General features: G+C 40.3%; 1 protein-coding gene across 5 annotated transcripts in view; it reads right to left on the bottom strand.

The window, feature by feature from the left end:
• The window catches only part of EPHA6 (EPH receptor A6), an 861,217-nt gene that overhangs the window by 129,894 nt on the left and 707,197 nt on the right, over positions 1 to 24,126 (bottom strand). For 4 of the 5 annotated variants that reach the window (XM_048870007.2, XM_048869981.2, XM_048869973.2 and 1 more), the window contains one exon: positions 8,268 to 8,390. The exons of the other annotated variant lie outside the window; for it this stretch is intronic. In XM_048870007.2, the coding sequence (XP_048725964.1) occupies positions 8,268 to 8,390 (123 nt within the window). The remainder of the gene's footprint in view (positions 1 to 8,267; positions 8,391 to 24,126) is intronic. 5 annotated transcript variants of the gene reach the window in all.

The following is a 24,126-nucleotide window of genomic DNA, read 5'->3' on the forward strand; positions in this document are numbered from 1 at the left end:
TAGATTTCCAAGTTCTCTACAACCATGAGGGCTAGAAATTTAATTTAATTTTGTCATTAAAATTGAGAGAGTCTCCCGTAATCCAATAATTCCAGGAGCTGGAGTTTAAGAAAAAACACCAAATATTGTGAGATTCGTGATAAAATTGTGCCACTTGGTAACACTAGGTGGAGAGATTGTCGTTGGAAGCAGAAAGACAGAACATATGGAAGATCTTATGAAAGGAAGGAAGCTAGTGAACAGGAAAGAGCTGTGTGTTGTGTGACAAAATTCCTCTGTTGCCTTGGTGGGTTCTGCACTTTCTGGCGGATTTGCTTCGCTCAGAGGTTCACTGCAGTCCTCAGTTTGGCTCCTTTTTCTAGTGGCACAAACCTGCCATTCACTCAGCTAACCTCATCACTGGCCAGCCTGGGGAAAAGGAGGAGAACAATCCCAACAGTCTCCTTGCACGCACCTCACTAACTGAAGTGAGGTCCTTTTTAAAACCAGGTGCCCTGATTAGCCTGCCTGTCCTAACTGATTCTGGTAGCTTCTTAATTGGCTCCAGGTGTCCTAATTAGCCTGCCTTAATTGGTTCCAGCAACTTCCTGATTGTTCTGGAACAGCCCATTATCTTACTCAGGGGAAAGGGACCTGTTTAATCTGGGGCTAATATATCTACCTTCTATCACTCTCCTATAGCCATCTGGCCTGACCCTGTCACAGTTAGAAAGGAAACAAAGAGCCTTATTGGGAATGGGGAAGGAACTTCAGCTATGCTGAGTCAGTAAAAGAGTTAGAGAGGCCTTCACTAAAAGGGACTGACATCTAAATAAAGATTATGCATGTGTTTAGTTGGGAGATGTGTGAACATTTGAACCAGCTATTCGTGTAAAGCAATTTTCACATCCTTAATCTTTATATTAGATATGAAAGAGATCCATTAAGATTCCCCGCCCATCATGAAAATCATGATTAAACACTGCATAATTCATTTTCCAATGGAGCTGGGTGTGTAAGTGCTCTCCCCTCAAACAAGATCTTTTTATACTTCCCTTTGTGCGGAATAGTAATCTTGCCTCAATTATCCCTGAACCCAGTTAATACAAATTATTTTTGTCAAAAATATTCTGACATTTGTCTAAAAATGGTGCTGAATGTCCCAGAAAATGTTCCTACACTCTGATAATCCACTTAGACCTTGGTCCCACTGAAGTCAATGGCAGTATTTACATTGACTTCAATGGGTTTTAGATGACGTGCTTACAGCCAGTGTAGAGATGCAAGTCTCCAGCAGAATGATTGTTCCTCTCCCACACACAGTTTAATCCCAATTTTAGACTATGGGGCCCTGGAAAAAATTTATGCAGCAGCATTGGCAATGATTTGCTCTTCTGAAGTTACCTTACAGCAAAGGGATGGATTAGCAAAAATACATCCTTTAGCTAATGGACAGCTCCTTGTATACTCCCACCTTGGACCTCTACCTTCCCCCTCTCCCACCCTGGCAAAAATGGGATGCATAAGGATTGTACAGTATATTGACTGTTTATGCCAGTAAAATTACATTGTGTCTGTTCATAAATTGGACAAACCATTTCACTAGGGCATTCTGAAGAGTGTACATTTATTAGAAAACAGGTTTTGTTGCATTCTGCATCTTCAGTTATCAATTTATTACTAATCAAGAAAAATATTACATTTTTTCAATTAACAAAAATGCACACACTTCAGCTATTGTAACCCAAAGTAGGGAAAATGCATTAAGGTGCGGTAGGGGATGGCGTGAGAGGAACTGAATGGCTATTTTTCTCAATATTGGTGCCACAACTTTATAGTTGAATTTCACTATGAATAATTGCTTCCTGATGGTTTTTGTTGAGTAGTTTTGTTCAATAAAGGGTTGTCAATGCAATTTTACTCTGAATTGTCAGTTTATACAGTATCAAGAATAATGGGCTCATTCATTCAGGTGCATATGGAAATTATCATAAAATATTAATTTTGAGGAACAATGAAACTGATCGTCTGATTTAATTCATCTGATTCTCAGATTTGATTTTATTTAAGAGGCTCTGTAATAAATGTGGACACCACAGTAGGTACCAGGCAAACTTTGTTTTAGAAAGTCAGCGTGTCAAACACCCCACAGGCACCATCTCTTCTGTGTAATCTCCTTTGTTTGGGACACTACTGTTGTCATTATTCATTCCAAACTTGTATCTAACTTACTGCCCACTTTGAGCTTTTTTTCAGCCTTAGTGCTGTTTTGGATTATTTTTCATTGGATCTATTTGATTGACTTTAGGGAAATGCAATCTCATTTGTTTTCTGAACATAAATAATTTTTGAGGCCCATGATAGCAAATGCTGTTTATTTTGTCTTAGCCTCAATGCTTCCACTTTCCTGAAGTGTAAAATGGTTGAATACTTGCCTAACACAGGGGTTGGGAGGATTAATTAGCTATTGTTTACAGCACATAGAAAAAAAGATACAAAACATAATTTCTGCCACACCCTCCACACCAGAGGCTGTACAGGTCATGTCATAGGATCTACTGCAGGGGGCTTCAGCCAGATTTTCTGGTCTACCCTCACCTCCTTCCATTTAATTTGTACACCAAGTAGTGGTTCTGACTGCTAAACAAGGATCCTGTCGTAGTCTCTCCTCCTGATTTACATCTCCACTCATTACTATCAGAGAAGAATCCGGAGAGCAGCTATGAGGGAGACACTGACAGTGTTACCTGTATTTCTCCACATCTGTCTTTCTCCACGCTATAGCAGCAGGATCAGTCATCTGTCTTTTAAGTCTCCAATGATGAAAGTAGGGAAACTGGGAATATGGGTGTGACTAGCCAATACACACTGATTCCTGCCATGTGACAGGGGTGTAAACATATGTAATCCTGATCCATTTAACTTCACTAGGACCAAGAAATAAACTGAAATCTCTTACAGCACTCATGTATGGAAGAGTGAGAACTTGAGGAGGTGAATACAGCACTTCCAAATTTTCCTGCAAGCAAGTGGCACTGAGGAAAAATCAAAGATGGTGAATGTACAATTCTTTCCAGAGGGAGGATGAGAGGACTACAAATTGTTAGACAAAGGCTTTCAAGAATATTTTGATTTACACACGAATGTCACTTGAAAAAGGTACACTGTCTTTACATGAAACCAGATGCCAGGTGAGACCACGGACCATTAACCTTACAGACCTATGTAAGGCTGAGTCACATGAATTTGAACTGTCAGCAGATGGACTAAAAGAAGTCGAAATCGTTTGTGATATAACTGATCACAAGTCAAGGAAGTTATTGTGAGAAAAGGACTTGATTTTGTAAATAACAGTAGGTATTTTCAGGACTCGTGTGAACCAGGCTTCCCAAATAAAAGTGCTAGCAAGCAGTGAAAGAATTTTAATGACGCCATCAAATGCAAGCACTATTCCATCAGAATAGCAATGTCTAGTCTTCAAAATGCAACGAGATTTGCAATTTTGGAAGCAAGTCAAGAGTTTTGAGAAGTCTCACTCAATACGGAGGGTGGGATAATCAACTGCAAAGGGGTTTCTTTGCAGCACCCCTGCACCAGAAGCTAGGCTTGAAGTTGGCCAGATGAGGATTCCTGTGAATAAGAAAAGGAGTATTTGTGGCACCTTAGAGACTAACAAATTTATTTGAGCATAAGCTTTCGTGAGCTACAGCTCACTTCATCGGATGCATTCAGTGGAAAATATAGCAGGGAGATTTATAGACACAGAGAACATGAAACAATGGGTGTTATCATACACACTGTAAGGAGAGTGATCACTTAAGATGAGCTAATACCAGCGGGGGGGGAGGGGGAAAGGAGGGGAAGAAAACCTTTTGTAGTGATAATCAAGGTGGGCCATTTCCAGCAGTTGACAAGAACATCTGAGGAACAGTGTGTGTGTGCGGGAAATAAACATGGGGAAATAGTTTTATTTTGTGTAATGACCCATCCACTCCCAGTCTCTATTCAAGCCTAAGTTAATTGTATCCAATTTGCAAATTAATTCCAATTCAGCAGTCTCTCGTTGGAGTCTGTTTTTGAAGTCTTTTTGTTGTAATATTGTAACTTTTAGGTCTGTAATCGAGTGACCAGAGAGACTGAAGTGTTCTCCAACTGGTTTATGAATGTTATAATTCTTGACGTCTGATTTGTGTCCATTTATTCTTTTACGTAGAGACTGTCCAGTTTGACCAATGTACATGGCAGAGGGGCATTGCTGGCACATGATGGCATATATCACATTGGTAGATGTGCAGGTGAACAAGCCTCTGATAGTGTGGCTGATGTGATTAGGCCCTGTGATGGTGTCCCCTGAATAGGTATGTGGACACAGTTGGCAACAGGGAATTCCCAAGGGATGCAAAGCCAAATACCAAATTCTACAAAACTGAATATAAAGCATCAGTTGTGGTAAACCCAGGAAAAACAGCTACAAAAGGGGGGTAGTAATTAGTCCCAGGGGATTAAAAGGCCCCTCCCTATCCACTGAGGAGAGAGAACCACAGGACACTAAGGTTCAGCTGGAAAAGAGTTTGCCAGGAAATCAATTAGGTTCAGCTGACTCCAACTACTTGGGACCTTTTTAAACCCTCCCCTGGGTGGTAGGAGGGGGAGAGTGAGGGAGTGAGAGGAGCAGGGAAGCTGCCAGTAGGCTGTTTGCAGCAAGACACCAAACCTTCCCAGTAGGGAGGCTGCACTTGCTCCCCAGAAGGGAAGGAAAACAAGCACAAGGGACTGACTGAGGAGAGGAGTAGCAGGACCCTGTGCCACATATAAGGATTCGCCTTGCCCCAAACCTGAGTCTCCAAGGCTAAAAAGGACTGAGCCTGCTGAGGCGAACAAGGTATTTTGCCACGCAGTGCAATGGTAAAAGGCAACATTTTATGTTCAGTGAAAGAGAAAAGTCAGTTATTAGTTTCATTTTATCCTAAACCACTTTTGACACAAGTTCCTTAACAACCTATTTTCTACGTGCTCATTATGGAAGCTCTGGTCATTACTCCAGATTTAAAAGTTGAGTTTCATTTTCCACCTAAAGCAAGGATTCAACCTCTTCATTTTGTATGAAAGATACAGTGTATCCTCCCCAAACTTAAGAGCACTTACTCTTTGATTACAGAATTAGTTTTCTGATAATTTACAAGTAAATTTAACAAGTTTGAGTTAAAGGTCTTGGCTTATAATTAACTTTAAGAAATTTAGCATCTGTCAGTCATCTTTGTCCCAAATGACCTCAACAGAATAACACAGATGCTTCGAACTTTCCATATAGTTAAAATTTCATGAAAATCTTATGCATGGACTATATTTGAATTAAATAGGTTGTAATTAAACTAAATCATTAGCAATTAGATATGTTTGTTATGCTTATAAAGCCTCAGGTCAACAGCTTAGGTAACTGAAGAGGGGCCATTGTGACACCAGAGGTAACAACCAATCACTAAACTTGCTCTATTGCTAATTTGCATGCAATAATTCTATTGGTTGTTATGATTCAGAGGTATGGGGAAGAATGGACAAGTGTCAAGAATACATTATTCTGGTTGGTACATTATTTTGCTCAACCTCTCACTTCTCTTTAAAGATTCAGTAGGCATCAGCTACTTCTGCCTTAGCTCCACTGCGCACTGAGGCAGGAGGACCCCTTCATGCAGAGAATTGGGACTCAGGGGCCCTCCCTTCATAAAGCACCAGTCTCACCAACATAACCCTCCAAAATCAGGAAGAGAATTGCAAGTTAAGGGCTAAATTCACCAGTACACTGTGGCTGCTTCTAGCTACTTTTCTAGCAATTCAAAGCAGCTGTAAAGACAGCTTAATTGGACAGTGCACTCTGGCTGCTTTGGTGTATCTATGAATCTTCTCTTAAAATGAAATGTGATTTCATGACTTAAAGGTAAAAACATTACGGGGATGTTATAATTACCCCAAACCAAGCATTATAAATCAGGCAATTCAGAGTTAAGGTTATGCTTAGAAGAAATCCAAAATGTATTAAGGTAAGAAATGCACAGTTACAGCACCTAAACAACCTTCACTTTGTGCTGTACTCATGGCATGAAGGAAAAAATATGAAACAACTGAACGGCTTCAAAATCAGTTTAATCTAATCAAACTATAAACACTAAAATACCTTAATCACAATCATAATTATTGCATGGCATTGTACGGTGCAGACTTAAGGCTGTTAGTGTGCATTTCTTTACCTTAACATTGAAACTCCTCTCCTCCTCCTCAACCAAAAGTGCACTTAGTTCTTCCCTTCAACAAAATGCATGTAGTCTGCCACTGGATTAATCACGGCAGCCGTCTGCCCTTCTACAGACTGACAGTCCTCCAACCTCTATAAGATGAGGCAGTTTGACAAGAGGCTGATGGGATGCCTTTCCTTCACTTGCTGCTATTGCTACAGTGGAAAGTGATCTATTAGCTACATTATAATAAATTGTATATAGTAGTAGCACTTGCAGTTTCTTCTCTTTTGAAATATTCTACCAGTCTGAGTCATATTCCCTTTACTCATTATTATTAAGCCCATTATACTATATTAGCACCTACAGGCCAGCTAGGTCAGGATCCCATTGCACTGCTAGGAGCGGTACAAAAATATAGAAAAGGAAAGTCCCTGCCCCCAAATGCTTACAATCAAAAGCAAGCAAGTAAACAAACAAAAAACAACAAAAAAGACAAAATAGGTAGATGAGACAAATAAGTGGGCCAGGGTAACAAATATAATAGGATGTCAGTAATTCTTAGCCAATGAGGGTCAGTAATACTATATATATATATATATATATATATATATATATACACATACACGTGTGATACTCAAAGTAGGGAATATGGATGGAACCAGTAATAGCTCTTTAAAATTATTCAAGAAGCACTCTGTACAGTATTTTTCATAAGAAGATCTCAAAGTGTTTACAACCATTGTCTGCCAGCACCACTTGTGAGGTTAGTACAGTGGCCAACATTTACCAACAGTTATCAGAGAAAGTATCAAAACTATCTGTTACTTCCTATTTAGAGAATGAAGGAAAACAATGATTAATAGTGACCGCTGGCCTGTAACTATCTCTATGTTATGCATAAGTAAGTTGAGGTACAGAAAGATTAGGTGACTTCTCTCCCCAATTGGCAGAGGGAATCCAGGGCAGAATTCATTATGCTCATCCCCCCTGCTCTAATCACTAGACAACCCTTCCTGCCTTAAAGAGAAAATCCAGAGTATGTTAGAAATTAACTAGATTTTTGTGAAAATAGAAGAAACTGTAGTTCATAAAAAGGTAAACCATATGTCAAGGAGGCTGCCGTTTTCCTACTAAAAAGGGGAGAAGAAAGAAATTAAGACAGGAAGAAATTCATTCTATATTGAAATATGCAGTGTGGAAAGCAATAGATTTTGAATTCTGCTTTTAGACCTATTTTAATATAGACGTCTATTAAATTAATTAAGTGAAACTTATCAACTTACTTTTTATTTGCTAGTTTTATTGCCAGGTATCTTCCACGATTCCAGATGAAGACGGATAATGTGCATTCCCCTTCCGGAGAAAAGGAGCACCTGTGATTTGTCATTTTTCTCTGCCTCAGCCCAGCCTACTCCTGCAGATTATTTTTCTTCCCACCCTTCAGCCTGACAGTAGCCCACTCACTGTGTTGTGGATCTCATTACTACATTATGCTTCCTTTTTCAGCTCCATTGTACCCGGCAGGGAACAAACCCTAACTACTTTTATCTATATTTTTTAAAAATGCATGCTGAAGCATATGTAAAACCAGAGTTCAAAGTTAGTTGCTTTCCCCATTTTTATTTCAGTGCATAATTAATTTCTACTTGTTCTAATTTTTTGTTACTTCCTCTCTGTTAGCTGGAAAATGGAAACTTTCATGGAAAACATTCAGGCATTCAGAGATAGCAAATCTGACATTTCAAGAGCCGTTTCTAAGTTATATTTTCTATTTACATAAGTTAATTTCATACAATGCTTGATAAGAGAACATTGGCAGTTTTCATTTTATATTTCAGTTAACCACTTAGCTATGGCCGTTTCTCTCCTCCAGCTACAGTCTCTCCTACATATACATGGTCAGGTCCTGTACTAGCAGGCTGGTTAATGGATCGAAAAGATCCTCTTATTTTTGTTATTCATTGAGACTGGTATTAACCTCCCTATCCTACCACTAACAGATTTTGGTGCTGCTCCCCAGTAAGGGTTGGTAGAAACTTCACCTGAAATACCTACCAGAGGAAATGCCGGGGGGCAAAGATCTGCCCCGTGAGACTGGATGTGGGGCCGGGATGCTACTTAAAAAGCCCGCCCTCAGGAATCTCGAAAGAGACTTCACCCCAATGGTTGGGAAGGATCCTTTTAAAAGATAAAAATGATCATTAATCAAACAAGCTGTTCTTTAGCTGATCAAAAGAAGCTGATTGTTTAAGAGAGTAAATGAAACCCTACCAAATCAACAATGTCTTCACGGCAGCAGAGTCCATAAAATGCTATTAAAGGATAAAAACTGGTAACAATACAAACAAAACACACACAACCAACCAAAACAACAAAAAAAGAGAAAAAACCCCACACCACAAGCCATTAAGCGATAGAGTCCTAGCAAGAGAGGGCTTGTTTCCTCTGAACGTATAGCTGGCACAGTGTTTAAATGGGGAATTTCAGAACTTCAAGGAAGAAGAATATAAAGAGATTCACTTTTAAAGGCAAAATCAACCTCTGAGATCCACGTAGAGCAAAATAAGTTTGAGATGCACTATCTCCATGTGTAAAACTCCCACTGATGTCAGTGGAATTTCACACACATAATGGGAGCAGAATATCAGTCTAGATCTCTGCAATCACCTGAAAGTAGAATTTTGTCTTGGCAGGAAATGATGGGAAAAATATCATTTCAAAAGCAGGTATGACAATACACTAAACTTGTCCTCATTTTATGTCATTTATTGATAGCTATTTTGATATATTGAAGATGAAAAGATGAAGGCCCTTAATCCTACAACAGGATCCACTGGGAAGACCCAACTTCAATGGGGCTCTGCACAGGCCTGTGCTTAGCAGATCTCTACGTTGAATAGGGGCTTGAAATCTCAAAGCTTCTTCGATATCAAAAAATACAACGGGGGGAAAAATCAAAATTCTCCAAGTTTGAAAAAAATTAAAATTAAATCTAAATTATAGTTGGGTAATGAATATTCAACATAACTTTTATGTTAGTAAAAACAACAAACAAGCTCCCATTCAAAAACTTAGGCAATGGTAAGTTTTGATATCTTCTTTCACCATTTTCAGTAGGCACATCATAGTTGCTCCTCAGAGATGGAAAAGCCTTATTATCGTTATAATTAGAAAATAAACAGGTTTCTTAATCTTGATGCAGTTTCCATTTGTGGGGACTTCTGTAGATGCAGAGAAACCCAGATGAGCAAATTCATTCTGAAGAAACATTAATTTTTTGTTGAGCCTGTGTAGCCTTACAGAGATCTGAAAAAAATGTCGCTTCTTTGGTTTTCATACACAATAGAGCTGTTTTCCCTCAATACTTACTTCATTTCCCCTTTTAAAACCTAAAGATGGTACAAAAATTATTACAGTATGAAAAAACAAAATTGATATAATTTATGTTTTAAACACAGAACCTTTATAAGGTATCCTTAAAGATCTTTAATAACCGAAGGGTGGGATCAAAACTCTAAGGAATTTTAAAACCAAATCAAAACAATTTCTTCCCCCCGCTATCTCAGGCAAGCCTAGTGTTGAGAGCCTTAATACATTTTTCCAAATTCTCAGTTCTATTCAAGAACTGTCCTTAATGAGCACTCCATTGGGCACTTTTGTACTGAGTTGTTCTGTGTCTACGACCTTGATCCTGCAAAGGGATCTGCATAGGAAGATCCTTCCATCCACGTAGAGGTGAATGAAGTCAGGGGACTCAGCACAGATGTATCTCTTTGCAATACTGGGGCCCAAATCAGTAATTTTCTTTTTCATGACCAAGTTTTCTCTCTAGGAGTGATCTGTGGTCTGCCAATAATACATTTTTAATGGTAAGAAAAATTAATAAAATAAATTTAAGAAGAGTCACCTCTAAAGCGATCTTTGTGACTCTTTTAAAAAAATTGCATTAATTTCTCTTACCATAAAACATGAACTACTGGCAGACCTTAGATCATCCATCACATCTACCGATGTGAGGAAGAGCTCTATGTAATTGGAAAGCTTGCCCCTTCTGCGAACAGAAGTTGGTCCAATAAAAAATACCTTACCTACCTTGTCTCTTAAGGTATTTAATACAAAGTATATTGCAGAAGACTAAAAAAATTAATGAGAAAAATACAATATCAAAGGGGAAAAAGCAAAAATTGTAAGCATAACAGGAGGGCAGAGTGAAAAGTCTGAAAATGCAAATCAACATAAGGAAGTGGATGTGTAATAGTAAAAATGAAGTAACTGAGTTTCAGAAATGGTATAGAGAACTGCATGGATATCTCTACAGAAAATAGAAGTTCTCTCTAGCTTAGTGTTTTTTTTTTTTCCTTTAGAAAAGGAAGAAACAGTCTTTATTCTGGTCCCAAGTCCAAATCATAGTTAGCAAAAAAGTCTCTGCAGGCTCCTATGCTTTATGTTTCCAGCTGTAAAAGTATAAGACATGTTTCTTTGCTGGGAGGTTGCTACTCTTAGGTCTATTCTAAATATAAATATTTTAAACAATTGTAAACTTTAAACAATGTTTAAAGGAAAAGTTTTCTTAAAACTGATAAGAGTGGACAGCGTCCTGTTTTCATTTGAGTCAGTATAACATTTCTTTAATCAACTAGCCGTCTTCAAAAATGCAGTTCTCTCAGTGAACTTCATTGAAAGGAGAGGGCTGTACAGCTATTTGGTAAAGCATTATTTTGCTCTGCACAAATTTCTTGGAGGGAGAGGGGCAGTGTTACAGCAGGTGGAGAACCTTTAGAGTAGTCAGAGTTATTACAGGTATTAAAAAGGAAAAAGTAGACAAGAAAAATAAGCCATTATTCCTGAGCAAGTTGAACACATTCCACTACATAGCCACCACATTAATGATTTCATCACACAAAAGAAGATCATATATATAATTACCCAGACAATGCCACAATAGCATGGAAAACTATAATTATATAAAAAAAGTATCAGCAGAAAAAATAAGGGCAACAATTAAAGTATATGGGAAGTACTTGGAATATCTGTCAGATATTAGATTTCAGAGTAACAGTCGTGTTAGTCTGTATTCGCAAAAAGAAAAGGAGGACTTGTGGCACCTTAGAGACTAACCAACTTATTTGAGCATAAGCTTTCGTGAGCTACAGCTCACTTCATCGGATGCATACATCTTCTGTATTTTCCACAGTATGCATCTGATGAAGTGAGCTGTAGCTCACGAAAGCTTATGCTCAAATAAATTGGTTAGTCTCTAAGCTGCCACAAGTACTCCTTTTCTTTTTGTCAGATTTTATTAATCTACCATATATAATAGCTAGATTTGGGTTCTATAATAATGGTATATGGTTAGAACTCAGGGCAAACTAACTTTCTTCCAGAGTTTTTACAACAAGGTTTAAAGCCAGAAAGGACAATTAAATCGTCTAGTCTGACCTCCTGTATATATTGTTATATCAGACCTATTATTTTAAACCCGGTTTGCAACCTTTCAGAATTTCAAAGGACAATACCATTGGATTGCAACTACCCAAAAACCCCAGAATGGCTTTTGTTCTGGTAGCTGGATCTCCGCTTGAGCACCTGCAGACACTTTCTGCTAACTATAATGCCGCAACACAGAAAAATGTTTTCTTTTTAAGCTATTCATCTGCATTTTGCTCCTGCCAAAAATATTTCTGAATAAGAAAGAGAATGACTATATGATTATGTGTTTGCTTTTTATGTAGACTATGAAAGGATATGCTTTCTATTCTGTCCTTTCTAATTTTGTTGTTCCATTAATCCTTGCGAGATTTGAAACTGAATGTGGAAGTGGAAGAAAAAAAACGTGTTCAGCCTGGTCTTTCAGAGAACTGAAGTGATCAACGAGTGAGAACAAGGCACTTCAACTGAAGTGGTGAGGAAGAGCCTTGACAATAATTTTCTCATGAAAGGACGCTAGCAGATGACATTGCAGGACCAGGACCAAGGTGAGGCAATGAAAGAAATAGCTTATTTTATACCACTGTACACCATTGCAATCATATTTTGCAAATATTTCCATGTTTTGGAAAACTGTTAAACTTCAAGCTATAAGTCAATTCTTCATTGGTGACACATAGTGAGACTTCTAGAGCCCATTCTTGCTTTACTGGCACCTTTTCTGATTTACACTGTCTTGTAATGCACACAATTTCACAAGAAAAAAGACTATGCAGAAATTTGTTTATGAGAAGTAGACCCAAAGAAAGTGAATAAATACAGAAGTAATGTGGAAAGGAGATAACTAACATGGGATAATTTGAAACAGGAAGTGGTGGCAATAGAATCCCAGGGTCAGAGACCTTGGCGGGGGTGGGGGGAAGGTTTCAGAGCCCAGGCTCTAGCCCATTTCTACACTATTGTTAGCTCTGTAACCATGACTCCCGCAAACCCGAGTCAATTGATCCAGGCTCTGAGACTTGCTGCCGCAGGTTTTTGGATTTTGTTTTGTTTTTGCAGTGTAGAGGTACACCTTTTTAACACATCAGGGCAGGTTCTGGTCCCCACTCCGGTAGTGAAAAGTAGCAGGAAAGCCACCTAAATTGGTTATTTGAGGATTTACTTCCTTGCATAAGGTAATCTCCAGGTGGTGCAGGGCTAGGACAATGGATTCTTTACTACACCCTTCTCTTCTGAAGTAGAGGGTTTGGCTGAGGAGCCACCACACCCAGCTTGTTCCTGTTACTGGAACAAATTCTTGGGACAAAAGGCAGTCAAATGTAAGAAAGAACAGCTTTCAGGCCACCTTTGTCTCCCCTGATCATGTAGAGTATCCGCAGAATTCATTATTTCCTACTCAAAAATACAGAGGCTGGTTTCATTCTTAAGCATTTTGTCCAGCAATGGTGAAATTCAATTTATACAATTTACTCTCTGTTAAAGGGATAGTCTTACCTAACTAAGTATGTTAAATATGACACAACAATTTTATTTTTTTCTTCTTCAGCTGTATTGCTATGCTAAATAAAGTTTTCTGGAAATAAAGAGCAGTTTGTAGCCATTTCTCTCCTAGGGCAAATACCTCTCTGAATTCCCTTCTCTCCTTGTTAGTCTCAGAATTCATGTCTGGAAATATAGAGGAAGTATGCTTCTTCCCAGATGAATTTTCCATCCTTTCCTAGCTTGTGAAAGAATGTTTTTCTAGTCCTCAAATCTCAGTTTTGTATTATGATATGCTCTTACCCTTGAATTTTGGCTGAAGAGATCTACAGAATCTTGTCTCTTCCAATTTGTGAGAGTCATTTCCCCCATCACTTTGTTAATCAGGTTGGTTACAAATTCAATCATGTTTTTGCCTTCAGCTTTCTGTGTCATCTTTATTGTTAGGTTTGAGCATCATGTTCTGTTTCTCAGGTCTTTTAATTTTATTATCAAAATGCTGTAATCACTTGACAATCTCTTCAGGCAGATACTTTAAAAGTCAACTACAGAGAGAATGACTCTTCAGTCACTGCAATTCTTGCAGTAAATATTTCAGTTGAGACGCTGAAGTTTTAATAGATAGCAGGAATTTTTGCTGGCACTGTAGGCTTCCTGTATGAATTTCTTTTAGGAATAGATGAATTACTGAAAAGTTCTCTATACTAGTTTCCTCTTCTCCAGCCACTACTAACTTTTGTGGTTTGGTGAGCAGCAAGTGCCCTTGCTGAAGTCTAGAACTTTCTCTTGGAGACAGTTTCCCTCCTCCTCTCTTTTTTTTGGTAAGTTTCCTAGTCCTCCTGTAGTATACAGGAATAGGGTAGTATCCCTTTTAATAGTTTGTAAGCCATTTAGTGGTGTTTATTGTTTTAGAAACTAGCAGTAAGTACATAGCTATGCCTCGGATATTTGTACTAATTTAGTAAGACTACGTCTACACTACAAGCTAGGGCCATAATCCCCCGTTTTCGTACACGTACTCACTCTAGCTCGGTGAGAGGTTGCACGAGTATGAATAGTGTAGTGGTGGTCACACAGGGAGCGGTGGCACAGCGTTGCCATGCTGTGTAGAAACCTGCCTGAAGAGCTGCTACTGCCTGCGCCACTGCGGCTACACTACTTTGTACCCTCGCTCTAGCTCTCATCAAGCGCGCATAAGTACATATACATGAGCTGTAAATCACACCCTAGCGCACAGTGTAGAGGTAGCCTAAATATGGCTACTTCTGCCCCAACTATGCCAGTGTGGTTCCTTCATGTTGTTGTTGTTGTGCAAAGAACAAAAGACAACACGTCCTGACTTCGAAGGAAAACTATGGGCTGCTGTTTAAGATTTAAGTAGAATTGACTATATTGAAACTGCTAGTGTGTCTCTTTGCTCTGACACTCTTCACAGTCCCACACTTACTTTGTTAATATATGCTGGTCACTTGACATCCTGAATGTCTTCCAATAAAAGGCCCCCACCTCTGTGCTGGACGTTCACTTGCTAAGGAGGATACTATTCATGTGGATTCTGCCTTGAAACTATAAAAAGTTAAGATGACCAAGAAATTAAGGGTCAGATCTTACAAATTTGAGCAAGTCACCATTGTTCTATTGACAACAATGGCGCTATGCTGATTTCTACTAGCTGAAGATCTGGGCCTAAGGTTTGAAAAGTGTGCATGAATACATTCAATTCCGTAAACAGGCACTACAGAGAGAATGACTAACAGCCAGTGGTGCAAGCAGAGAATACTAACAGCCAGTGATGTAAGTAGAAATCATTTCTTGCCAGTATGCTGCACTCATGGGAGGGACACAAAGAGGGGGGCACGTGACATCCCCACATGACTCCCCCACATGACTCCTCCCCGCCCTGCCCTCAGCGCGGGGCCCCCCGCACTCTCCCTGTCTCCTCCCCATGATCTACATCCATCCCACATTACCTGGGGTGGGGGGCTCTGTCCTCCTCCCGCTGCGCCGGAGACTTCTGCTGTACAGACCCCAGGCAGGAGGATTCAAAAGACACAGCTGTGTGGAAGGGCTGGGGGCTGGGGTTCGGGCGGTAGAGCTGCTGGCGTGAGGCTGCCCGGCGGCCCCATGTTCTGCTCCTTTCCCCGCTGTGGTTCCCAGGAGAGCTCTGCGGTTCAGGGCTCTCCCAGGAATCACAGCGGAGAAAGGAGTTGAACCCCCAGCCCTGCCCTCTGCCCTTCCACGAAGCTGCGTCTCCTCTGTCTGTACAGCAGCCTCCAGCCACGGGGCTGGGGGTGATACAGCTGCCAGAGGAGTTGCCTGCGTTCTGCTCCTTTCTGGCAGGGCTGCTGTACATACGGAGAAGACGCAGTTCTGTGGAAGGGCTGCGGGAGGGCTCCTCCACTGTCTTTCTGGTATGCCGTACCAGCTGTAAGTATTTTATTGGTACGGCATACCGGACCACACCACTGTACTTGCACCACTGCTAATAGCCTGAGTGCAGAACTATAAATCATGAACTTTTGAGATCTAATCTGGATGCTGACACTGACTTCCTTTTGTGGCCTTGAGCAAGTCACTTCACCACCCTGCCTCAATTGACCTATTTGTAAATAGTATCAGAGGGGTAGCCGTGTTAGTCTGGATCTGTAAAAGCGGCAAAGAGTCCTGTGGCATGTTACAGACTAACAGACGTATTGGAGCATAAGCTTTCGTGGGTGAATACCCACTTCGTCAGATGCATGTAGTGGAAATTTCCAGAGGCAGGTATAAATATGCAAGCAAGAATCAGGCTAGGGATAACAAGGTTAGTTCAATCAGGGAGGATGAGGCCCTCTTCCAGCAGTTGAGGTGTGAACACCAAGGGAGGAGAAACTGCTTTTGTATTTGGCTAGCCATTCACAGTCTTTGTTTAATCCTGAGCTGATGGTGTCAAATTTGCAAATGAACTGAAGCTCAGCAGTTTCTCTTTGAAGTCTGGTCCTGAAGTTTTTTTGCTGCAGGATGGCTACCTTTAAATCTGCTATTGTGTGTCCAGGGAGATTGAACTGTTCTCCTACAGGTTTTTGTACATTGCCATTCCTAATATCTGATTTGTGTCCATTTATCCTTTTACGTAGGGACTGTCCAGTTTGGCCAATGTACATAGCAGAGGGGCATTGCTGGCACATGATGGTGTATATTACATTGGTGGACGTGCAGGTGAATGGACCGGTGATGGTGTGGCTGATCTGGTTAGGTCCTGTGATGGTGTCGCTGGTATTGATATGTGGGCAGAGTTGGCATCAAGGTTTGTTGCATGGATTGGTTCCTGAGTTAGAGTTACTATGGTGCGGTGTGTAGTTGCTGGTGAGAATATGCTTCAGGTTGGTGGGTTGTCTGTGGGCGAGGACTGGCCTGCCTCCCAAGGCCTGTGAAAGTGAGGGATTGTTGTCCAGGATGGGTTCGAGATCACTGATGATGCATTGGAGAGGTTTTAGCCAAGGACTGTATGTGATGGAACAGTGGAGTTCTGTTGGTTTCTTTCTTGGGCTTGCCTTGCAGCAGGAGGCTTCTGGGTACACATCTGGCTCTGTTGATCTGTTTCCTTATTTCCTCGTGTGGGTATTGTAGTTTTGAGAATGCTTGGTGAAGATCTCTAGGTGTTGGTCTCCGTCTGAGGGGTTGGAGAAAAGGCAGTTGTACCTCAGAGCTTGGCTGTAGACAATGGATCATGTGGTGTGTCCGCAATGGAAGCTGGAGGCATCAAGGTAGGCATAGCGGTTGGTGGGTTTTCGGTATAGCGTGATGTTAACGTTACCATCACTTATTTGCACTGTGGTGTCCAGGAAGTGGACCTCCCGTGTAGATTGGTCCAGGCTGAGGTTGATGGTGGGGTGGAAGCTGTTGAATTCGTGGTGGAATTCTTCCAGGGTTTCCTTCCCATGGGTCCAGATGATGAAGATGTCATCAATGTAGCATAGGTAGAGAAGGACGAGTGGACGAGAGCTGAGGAAGCGTTGTTCCAGGTCAGCCATAAAAATGTTGGCATACTGTGGGGCCATGCGGGTGCCCATAGTGGTGCCACTATCTGGAGGTATATATTGTCACCGAATTAGAAATAATTGTGCGTGAGGATAAAGTCACAGAGCTCAGCAACCAGTTGTGCTGTGGCATCATAAGGGATACTGTTCCTCATAGCTTGTATTCCATCTGTGTGTGGGATGTTTGTGTAGAGAGCCTCTACATCCAGGGTGGCTAGGATGGTGTTTTCTGGAAGATCACCAATGCATTGGTTTTCTCAGGAAATTAGTAGTGTCACGGAGATAGCTGGGAGTGCTGATGGTGTAGGGTCTCAGTAGAGAGTCCACATATCCAGACAGTCCTTCAGTGAGAGTGCCAATGCCCGAGATGATGGGGTGTCCAGGATTTCTGGGTTTGTGGACCTTGGGTAGTAGATAGAATAACCCCGGCTGGGGCTCTAAGGGTATGTTGATTTGTTCCTGTGTTAGTGTAGGGAGTGTCCTGAGTAGATGGTGCAGTTTCTTAGTGTATTCCGCAGTGGGATCTGAGGAAAGTGGTCTGTAGAATTTGGTATTGGAGAATTGTCTGGAAGCCTCCTTTCGGTAGTCAGACCTGTTCATGATGACAACAGCACCTCCTTTATCAGCCTCTTTGATTATAATGTCAGGGTTGTTTCTGAGGCTCTGGATGGCGTTGCATTTTGCACAACTTAGGTTATGAGGCAAGCGACGTTGTTTTTCCACAATTTCTGCCTGTGCACGTTGGCGGAAGCATTCTATGTATAGGTCCAGACTGTCATTTCGACCCTCAGGAGGAGTCCATGTGGAGTTCTGCATTTGCTCCAAACCCTCAAACAGAGATCAACACCTATAAGATCTTCACCAAGCATTCCCAAAACTATGATACCCGCATGAGGAAATATGGAAACAGATCAACAGAGCCAGATGTGTACCCAGAAGCCTCCTGCTGCAAGGCAAGCCCAAGAAAGAAACCAACAGAACTCCACTGGCCATCACATACAGTCCTCAGCTAAAACCTCTCTGAACCAGCGATCTACAACCCATCCTGGACAACAATCCCCCACTTTCACAGGCCTTGGGAGGCAGGCCCAGTCCTCACCCACAGACAGCCCACCAACCTGAAGCATATTCTCACCAGCAACTACACACCGCACCACAGTAACTCTAACTCACGAACCAATCCATGCAACAAACCTTGATGCCAACTCTGCCCACATATCTACACAAGCGACACGATGACAGGACCTAACCAGAACAGCCACACCATCACCAGTTCATTCACCTGCATGTCCACCAATGTAATATACACCATCATGTGCCAGCAATGCCCCTCTGCTATGTACATTGGCCAAACTGGACAGCCCCTACGTAAAAGGATAAATGGACACAAATCAGATATTAGGAATGGCAATGTACAAAATCCTGTAGGAGAACACTTCAATCTCCCTGGACACACAATAGCAGATTTAAAGGTAGCCATCCTGCAGCAAAAAAACTTCAGGACCAGACTTCAAAGAGAAACTGCTGAGCTTCAGTTCATTTGCAAATTTGACACCATCAGCTCAGGATTAAACAAAGACTGTGAATGGCTAGCCAACTACAAAAGTAATTTCTCCTCCCTTGGTGTTCACACCTCAACTGCTGGAAGAGGGCCTCATCCTCCCTGATTGAACTAACCTTGTTATCCCTAGCCTGATTCTTGCTTGCATATTTATACCTGCCTCTGGAAATTTCCACTACATGCATCTGACGAAGTGGGTATTCACCCACAAAAGCTTATGCTCCAATACGTCTGTTAGTCTGTAACGTGCCACAGGACTCTTTGCCACTATTTGTAAATAGTGATGTCTTGTGAAATTTAACATCTAAAAAGTACTTCAAAAATAAAAGTGATATGGGTGCTAAGTATTATTAATAACATGCTGCTTAATATGCACATCATGATGAATATTGCAAGTATCCTTACTCCAAACTGTAAGTTATACTATGGGCAGAATCCTAGCATTACTGTGTTGAACCACATAGAGATGGAGAAGGGTGGGGTGGAAGTGGAGTAGAGCCATATACTGCACAATAAATCACAGTTATCCTACTAGCATAGCTCAGAATGGATCAGGACAGATGGATGGGTGAAGGAAATGCATCGTAGGAACACCTTACTGCTATTTTCATGCACCATCTTTTAGAATCGATAGCACTCCTCTGCAAACATATTGAAGGAATGGCCATTCCCTTTGGCAAAACATGGCCCCTGGTGTACCACTGCGCCTAGTAATGGGGCTCCTGTTCTAAAGTTAGAGTGGTGGGTTAACCCATACCACTATTCAATTAAATAATATAAATTTTAAATGTTTCCAATACAGTTGAAAAATTGAGGCAATAATCTGCATTTAAAATAAAATGCACATCATACAAATATTGATGACCAAAACAGACCCAAAAGAAAAAAAAATTAAAAATACTCTGCAAAATAATTTAAAAGCAGGTAAATAAACTTGCATTTTAATATTCCAAGGGCTTAAATAAGTTTATTCCCCCCTCCCCGCAAAGAACTTGTATAGCTCATGAAATACATAAGTTACAAAAGTTTCTACTGCTTTTTACTGCTTTCCGTGGCACGGCGAACACAGCTTCTGTAAGAATCAATGAGCTGTATTCTACTTTGCATCAACAGAATTATTTCCAGGTTCCAATCACCAGCACCTGTGTAAACCCCATGGCAGCATTTGGACTACACAGGTGTCACTGGGAGCATAATTTAAAGGAACTAAATTGCACAGGCGTAGCTGAGACTCTAAATTGGCTTGCAGAATCTTTATTGTTGATTATGTGAGAGAAGGAAAGAACTCAGCTTTACTCTGAGCCCAGGTTGAGCTTTTCAGGCTGGCAGTTTGAAAAACTCTTTGTTTGTTGCTTAAACTTGTAAACAGAGTACAGTAATCATGAAAGTCCAATAGGGCATATTTAGAGTCATTGTTAAAAGAAAAGCATTTCTGGAGTTCATAGATTCTAAGGCCAGAAGGCACCACTCCGATCATCTAGTCTGACCTCCTGTATAGCATGGACCATAGAACTTTTGCAAAATAATTCCTAGAGCGTATCTTTTAGAAAAACATCCACTTTTGATTTAAAAATGATCAGTGTTGGAGAAACCACCATAAGGCTTGGTAAATTGTTCCAATGGTTAATTACTCTCACTGTTAAAAATGTATGCCTTATTTCCGGTCAATATTTGTCTAGCTTTAGCTTCCAGCCATTAGATCATGTTCTAGCTTTCTCTAATAGAACTGAAGAGCCTATTATAAATATTTGTTCCCCATGTAGGTACTTATAGAGTATAATCAAGTCACCCCTTAACCTTCTCTTTGTTAAATTAAATAGATGGAGCCCCCTGAGTCTATCACTATAAGGCATGTTTTTTAATCCTTTAATCATTCTTCTGGCTCTTCTCTGACCCTCTTCAATTTATCAGCTTCCTTTTTGAATTGTGGGCACCAGAACTAGACACAGTATTCCAGCAGTGGTCACAGCAGTGCTAAATACAGAGGTAAAATAACCTCTATGCCTCAAGATTCCCTAGTTTATGCAGCCCAGGATCACATTTGCTCTTTTGGCAACAGTGTCACACTGGAAGCTCATGTTCAGCTGATTATCCATCATGATCCCAAAATCTTCTTCAGAGTCACTGCTTCCCAGGACAGAGTCCCTCATTCAGTAAGTGTGGTCTACATTATCTGTTCCCAGATGTATACATTTAGCTGTATTAAAACATATATTGTTTGCTTGTGCCCATTTACCAAGCTATCTATATCGCTCTACATCAGTGACTGTCCTCTTCATTGTTTACCACTCCCTCAATTTTTATGTCATCTTCAAACTTTATCAGTGATGATTTTATGTTCTCTTCCAGGTCATTGATAAAGATGTTAAGTAGCACAGGGCTACGCACCAATCCCTGCGGGACCCCACTGGAAATGGACGATTCCCCATTTACAGTTATATTTTGAGACCTATCATTAGCCAGTTTTTAATCCATTTAAAGTGTGTCATGTTAATTTTATATTGTTCTATTTTTTTTAATCAAAATGTCGTGTGGTACCAAGTCAAATGCTTTACAAAAGTTTAAGGATATTACGTCAACACTATTACCTTTATCAACCAAACTTGTCACCTTATCAGAAAAAGATATCAAACTAGTTTGACAGGATCTATTTTCCATAAACCCGTGTTGATTTGCATTAATTACATTACCCTCCTTCAGTTCATTATTAATCGAGTCCTGTAGCTGTTGCTCTATTATTTTGTCATCCCATTTACCCTTTCCAGTGGCCTCAGTTAGACCAACCCTGAGCACTTGTGAAAATCCCACCTTTAACAAGTATGCTTTCTGGGAGCTTACTACAGACCTTTAACTCCTTTGTGTCCTATGGACTTCCAATGAAGGACCATCAAAGTGACAAAGAATTTTCACAAACCATAGCAGGTGCTGTGTGAATATTCATACTTCCTGAATGCACACAATGTGTGACCCTCAAGGGTTTAAACATATTTCTTTCTATCATTTATTAGACAATTTTGAGTAACCAAATTAAAGCCACACATTTCTTTACATCCCTTCAAGGAGGAAATGACAATAAAATAATACTTGCTGTGTTTGTTTCAATACTCTGTCATGGAGAATTGTGTTAAGAAAGACTTCCCACTCATCCTGGCATTCAGCTAAACCCTATTTCTAAATACTCATTTATTTTTGATGTTATCTGTTCATTTGATTTGTATCAAGCCTTGCTTCCTATTAAATGGGACTGAAAAGAACAAATCAGACTCTGCGAAACACGCAGCTGAGGACTGCCTAATGTAGTATATTGTGACCCCTAGAGAGGGATGTTTCTCTTTGGGGAAATTCATGCCTCCATAGAGGCCAGCACAAAGCCTGTGCATTATGTTCCATTTATGCCCTCAAAATATCATTTAAATGGGACTTAAATGGTGCAGAGGCCTTGGCTGCCCCTCCTCACCAGACTGAATTTCACTTCTCAGAATATGGGGTAGTCTCTGCTGTTGAAGAACTCAGTCTGCTTTGCGGAGTTCTTGTGAATGAGTAGTTATGATGGCTCCTTGCAGTAGGGTCAGATCTTTTCTAACTGGCAGGTACAAGCTCAGTTTTCCCAATTTCAACAGCACAGATTCAAAAGTTGAACTCACTCTAACTTCATTCGATTCTGGCATAGCAGTGGTCATAAATGGAGTGACCATAAGCACAACCTTTGTGCGTTAGTGCGAGGGGTTACACTGCTTCTTTTATTCTATTAAAGAAGCACTGTTTGTGGTTCCATACTTAAGGATGAGTTGTGTTTTGCACTTATAACAAAGATGAAACCATTTTGTATGAAGCATATAGTTATCCTCTCCAAAATTAAAGCACTTACTCTTGAGTATTGAATTAATTTTCTGAAGATTTACAAGTAAATTGGTTGATTAGTTTGAATTAAAATTAATTTAAAAATGAGTCCTTAAAAAATTACCATATTGAGTCAAATGTTTTTGCTGAAGGATCTTAATAATAGAACAACACAAATGCTACAAACTTCCCTTGCCATTAAAACTCACTGTAAGCTTGTGCATAGGCTACACTTGATGAATTCCCAGTAGAACTTCCCTATATCAAAAGGGCTATTATCTACCATTTTTCTCAGTGGAACTAGAGTCATAACTTGCCCACAATGAGATGGTCATTTTGAGAAAAGCAGCTATCTCCCAAGGTTTTCAATAAGACTGAGCCCAGAAACTGCTCAACAACAATGGCTGCTGGCTTCACTCACTGGAAACAATGGGAGGCAATGGCCATTCTGAAATAGGACATCTTAAGTGAAGGCAGATATGGCAGAGAAAAATTGGAGATGGCAGCTATTTTGAAAGAGGCAGACTCCAAGGAATTCATGAAGATTTTATGCACCAGCCTCTGCTGACAGAAGAAAACTTTCTATTATGAAAATTAAGGGCAAAATGACTAATCCTAAATATTTCTTTTTAAAAGTTACCCACTGTACCGCTCTATTAAAAAGAGAGAGTAGAAGGAAGGCAGAAACTAGGGGTGTGAGTGGATCCATGTGGAAAGGGAAATGGGGAGTGCAAGAGGAAGGGTGCAATTGGGAAGTGTAGGTAGTGGAATGTGGGCAGATATAGGAGGCAGAGGGAATTTAGGGAGTGCATGTAGGAGAATCTTGGGGACAGGAGGGTGAGGGAAATTGGTGTATACACTGCAGCTGCTTTGTGCTGGTCTGGCCATGCCAATGCAGCTGTAAACTCAGCTTCACTGCCCAGTATGTTTTGTGCTGCTTCAGAGTGACATAAAGCAGTCAGAGTATATAAAAAAAATGTTGCCAAATCCCCCGATTTCATCTGCAGTTTCATGACAGCTGATGTTTTACTTAAGCCTGAGCTCCTAGAGTCATGTTAATATGTCAGAATCTCAGCTTTCATTTAAAAAAAATGTTTCTAGCCCTCAGGGTTGCAGAGAAAATCTGAAAACATGACAGGAGTGTACCCTAGAAGGTTTAGGCAGAGCCACAAAAATAAATGGAAATTAGGAGCATAAATACCTTCGTAGATATGGGCCTTAGAACCCAGATGGCAAATAAGAATCCTAAATTTATTTTTAAAATATCTGATTATTTTAAAGTCAATCACATGATTTTTAGGAGCATGATTCATAATTTTTTAACGTTTGGGATCAGCAATACTGAAAAAATTACTTAAGGTGGATATATCCTATGCTTAAATAATTAGAGATATCACTGTAATATTTTGGGTTTCTGTTGACTGTTCGTATATGAAATTTCTAATTACAAAAAGGAAATTCTCAGACCAAAACTAAAATAAGATGGGTTTAATGTTGAGAGTACATACCAGCAATGAAGAATAAACTACATTACAGAGATGAACAAATGACAGAATCAAGCACGACGAATCCAAGAGAGAACTTTAAA

Source organism: Caretta caretta, chromosome 1 (genome assembly GCF_965140235.1).
Source record: "Caretta caretta isolate rCarCar2 chromosome 1, rCarCar1.hap1, whole genome shotgun sequence".
Lineage (NCBI taxonomy): Eukaryota > Metazoa > Chordata > Testudines > Cheloniidae > Caretta > Caretta caretta.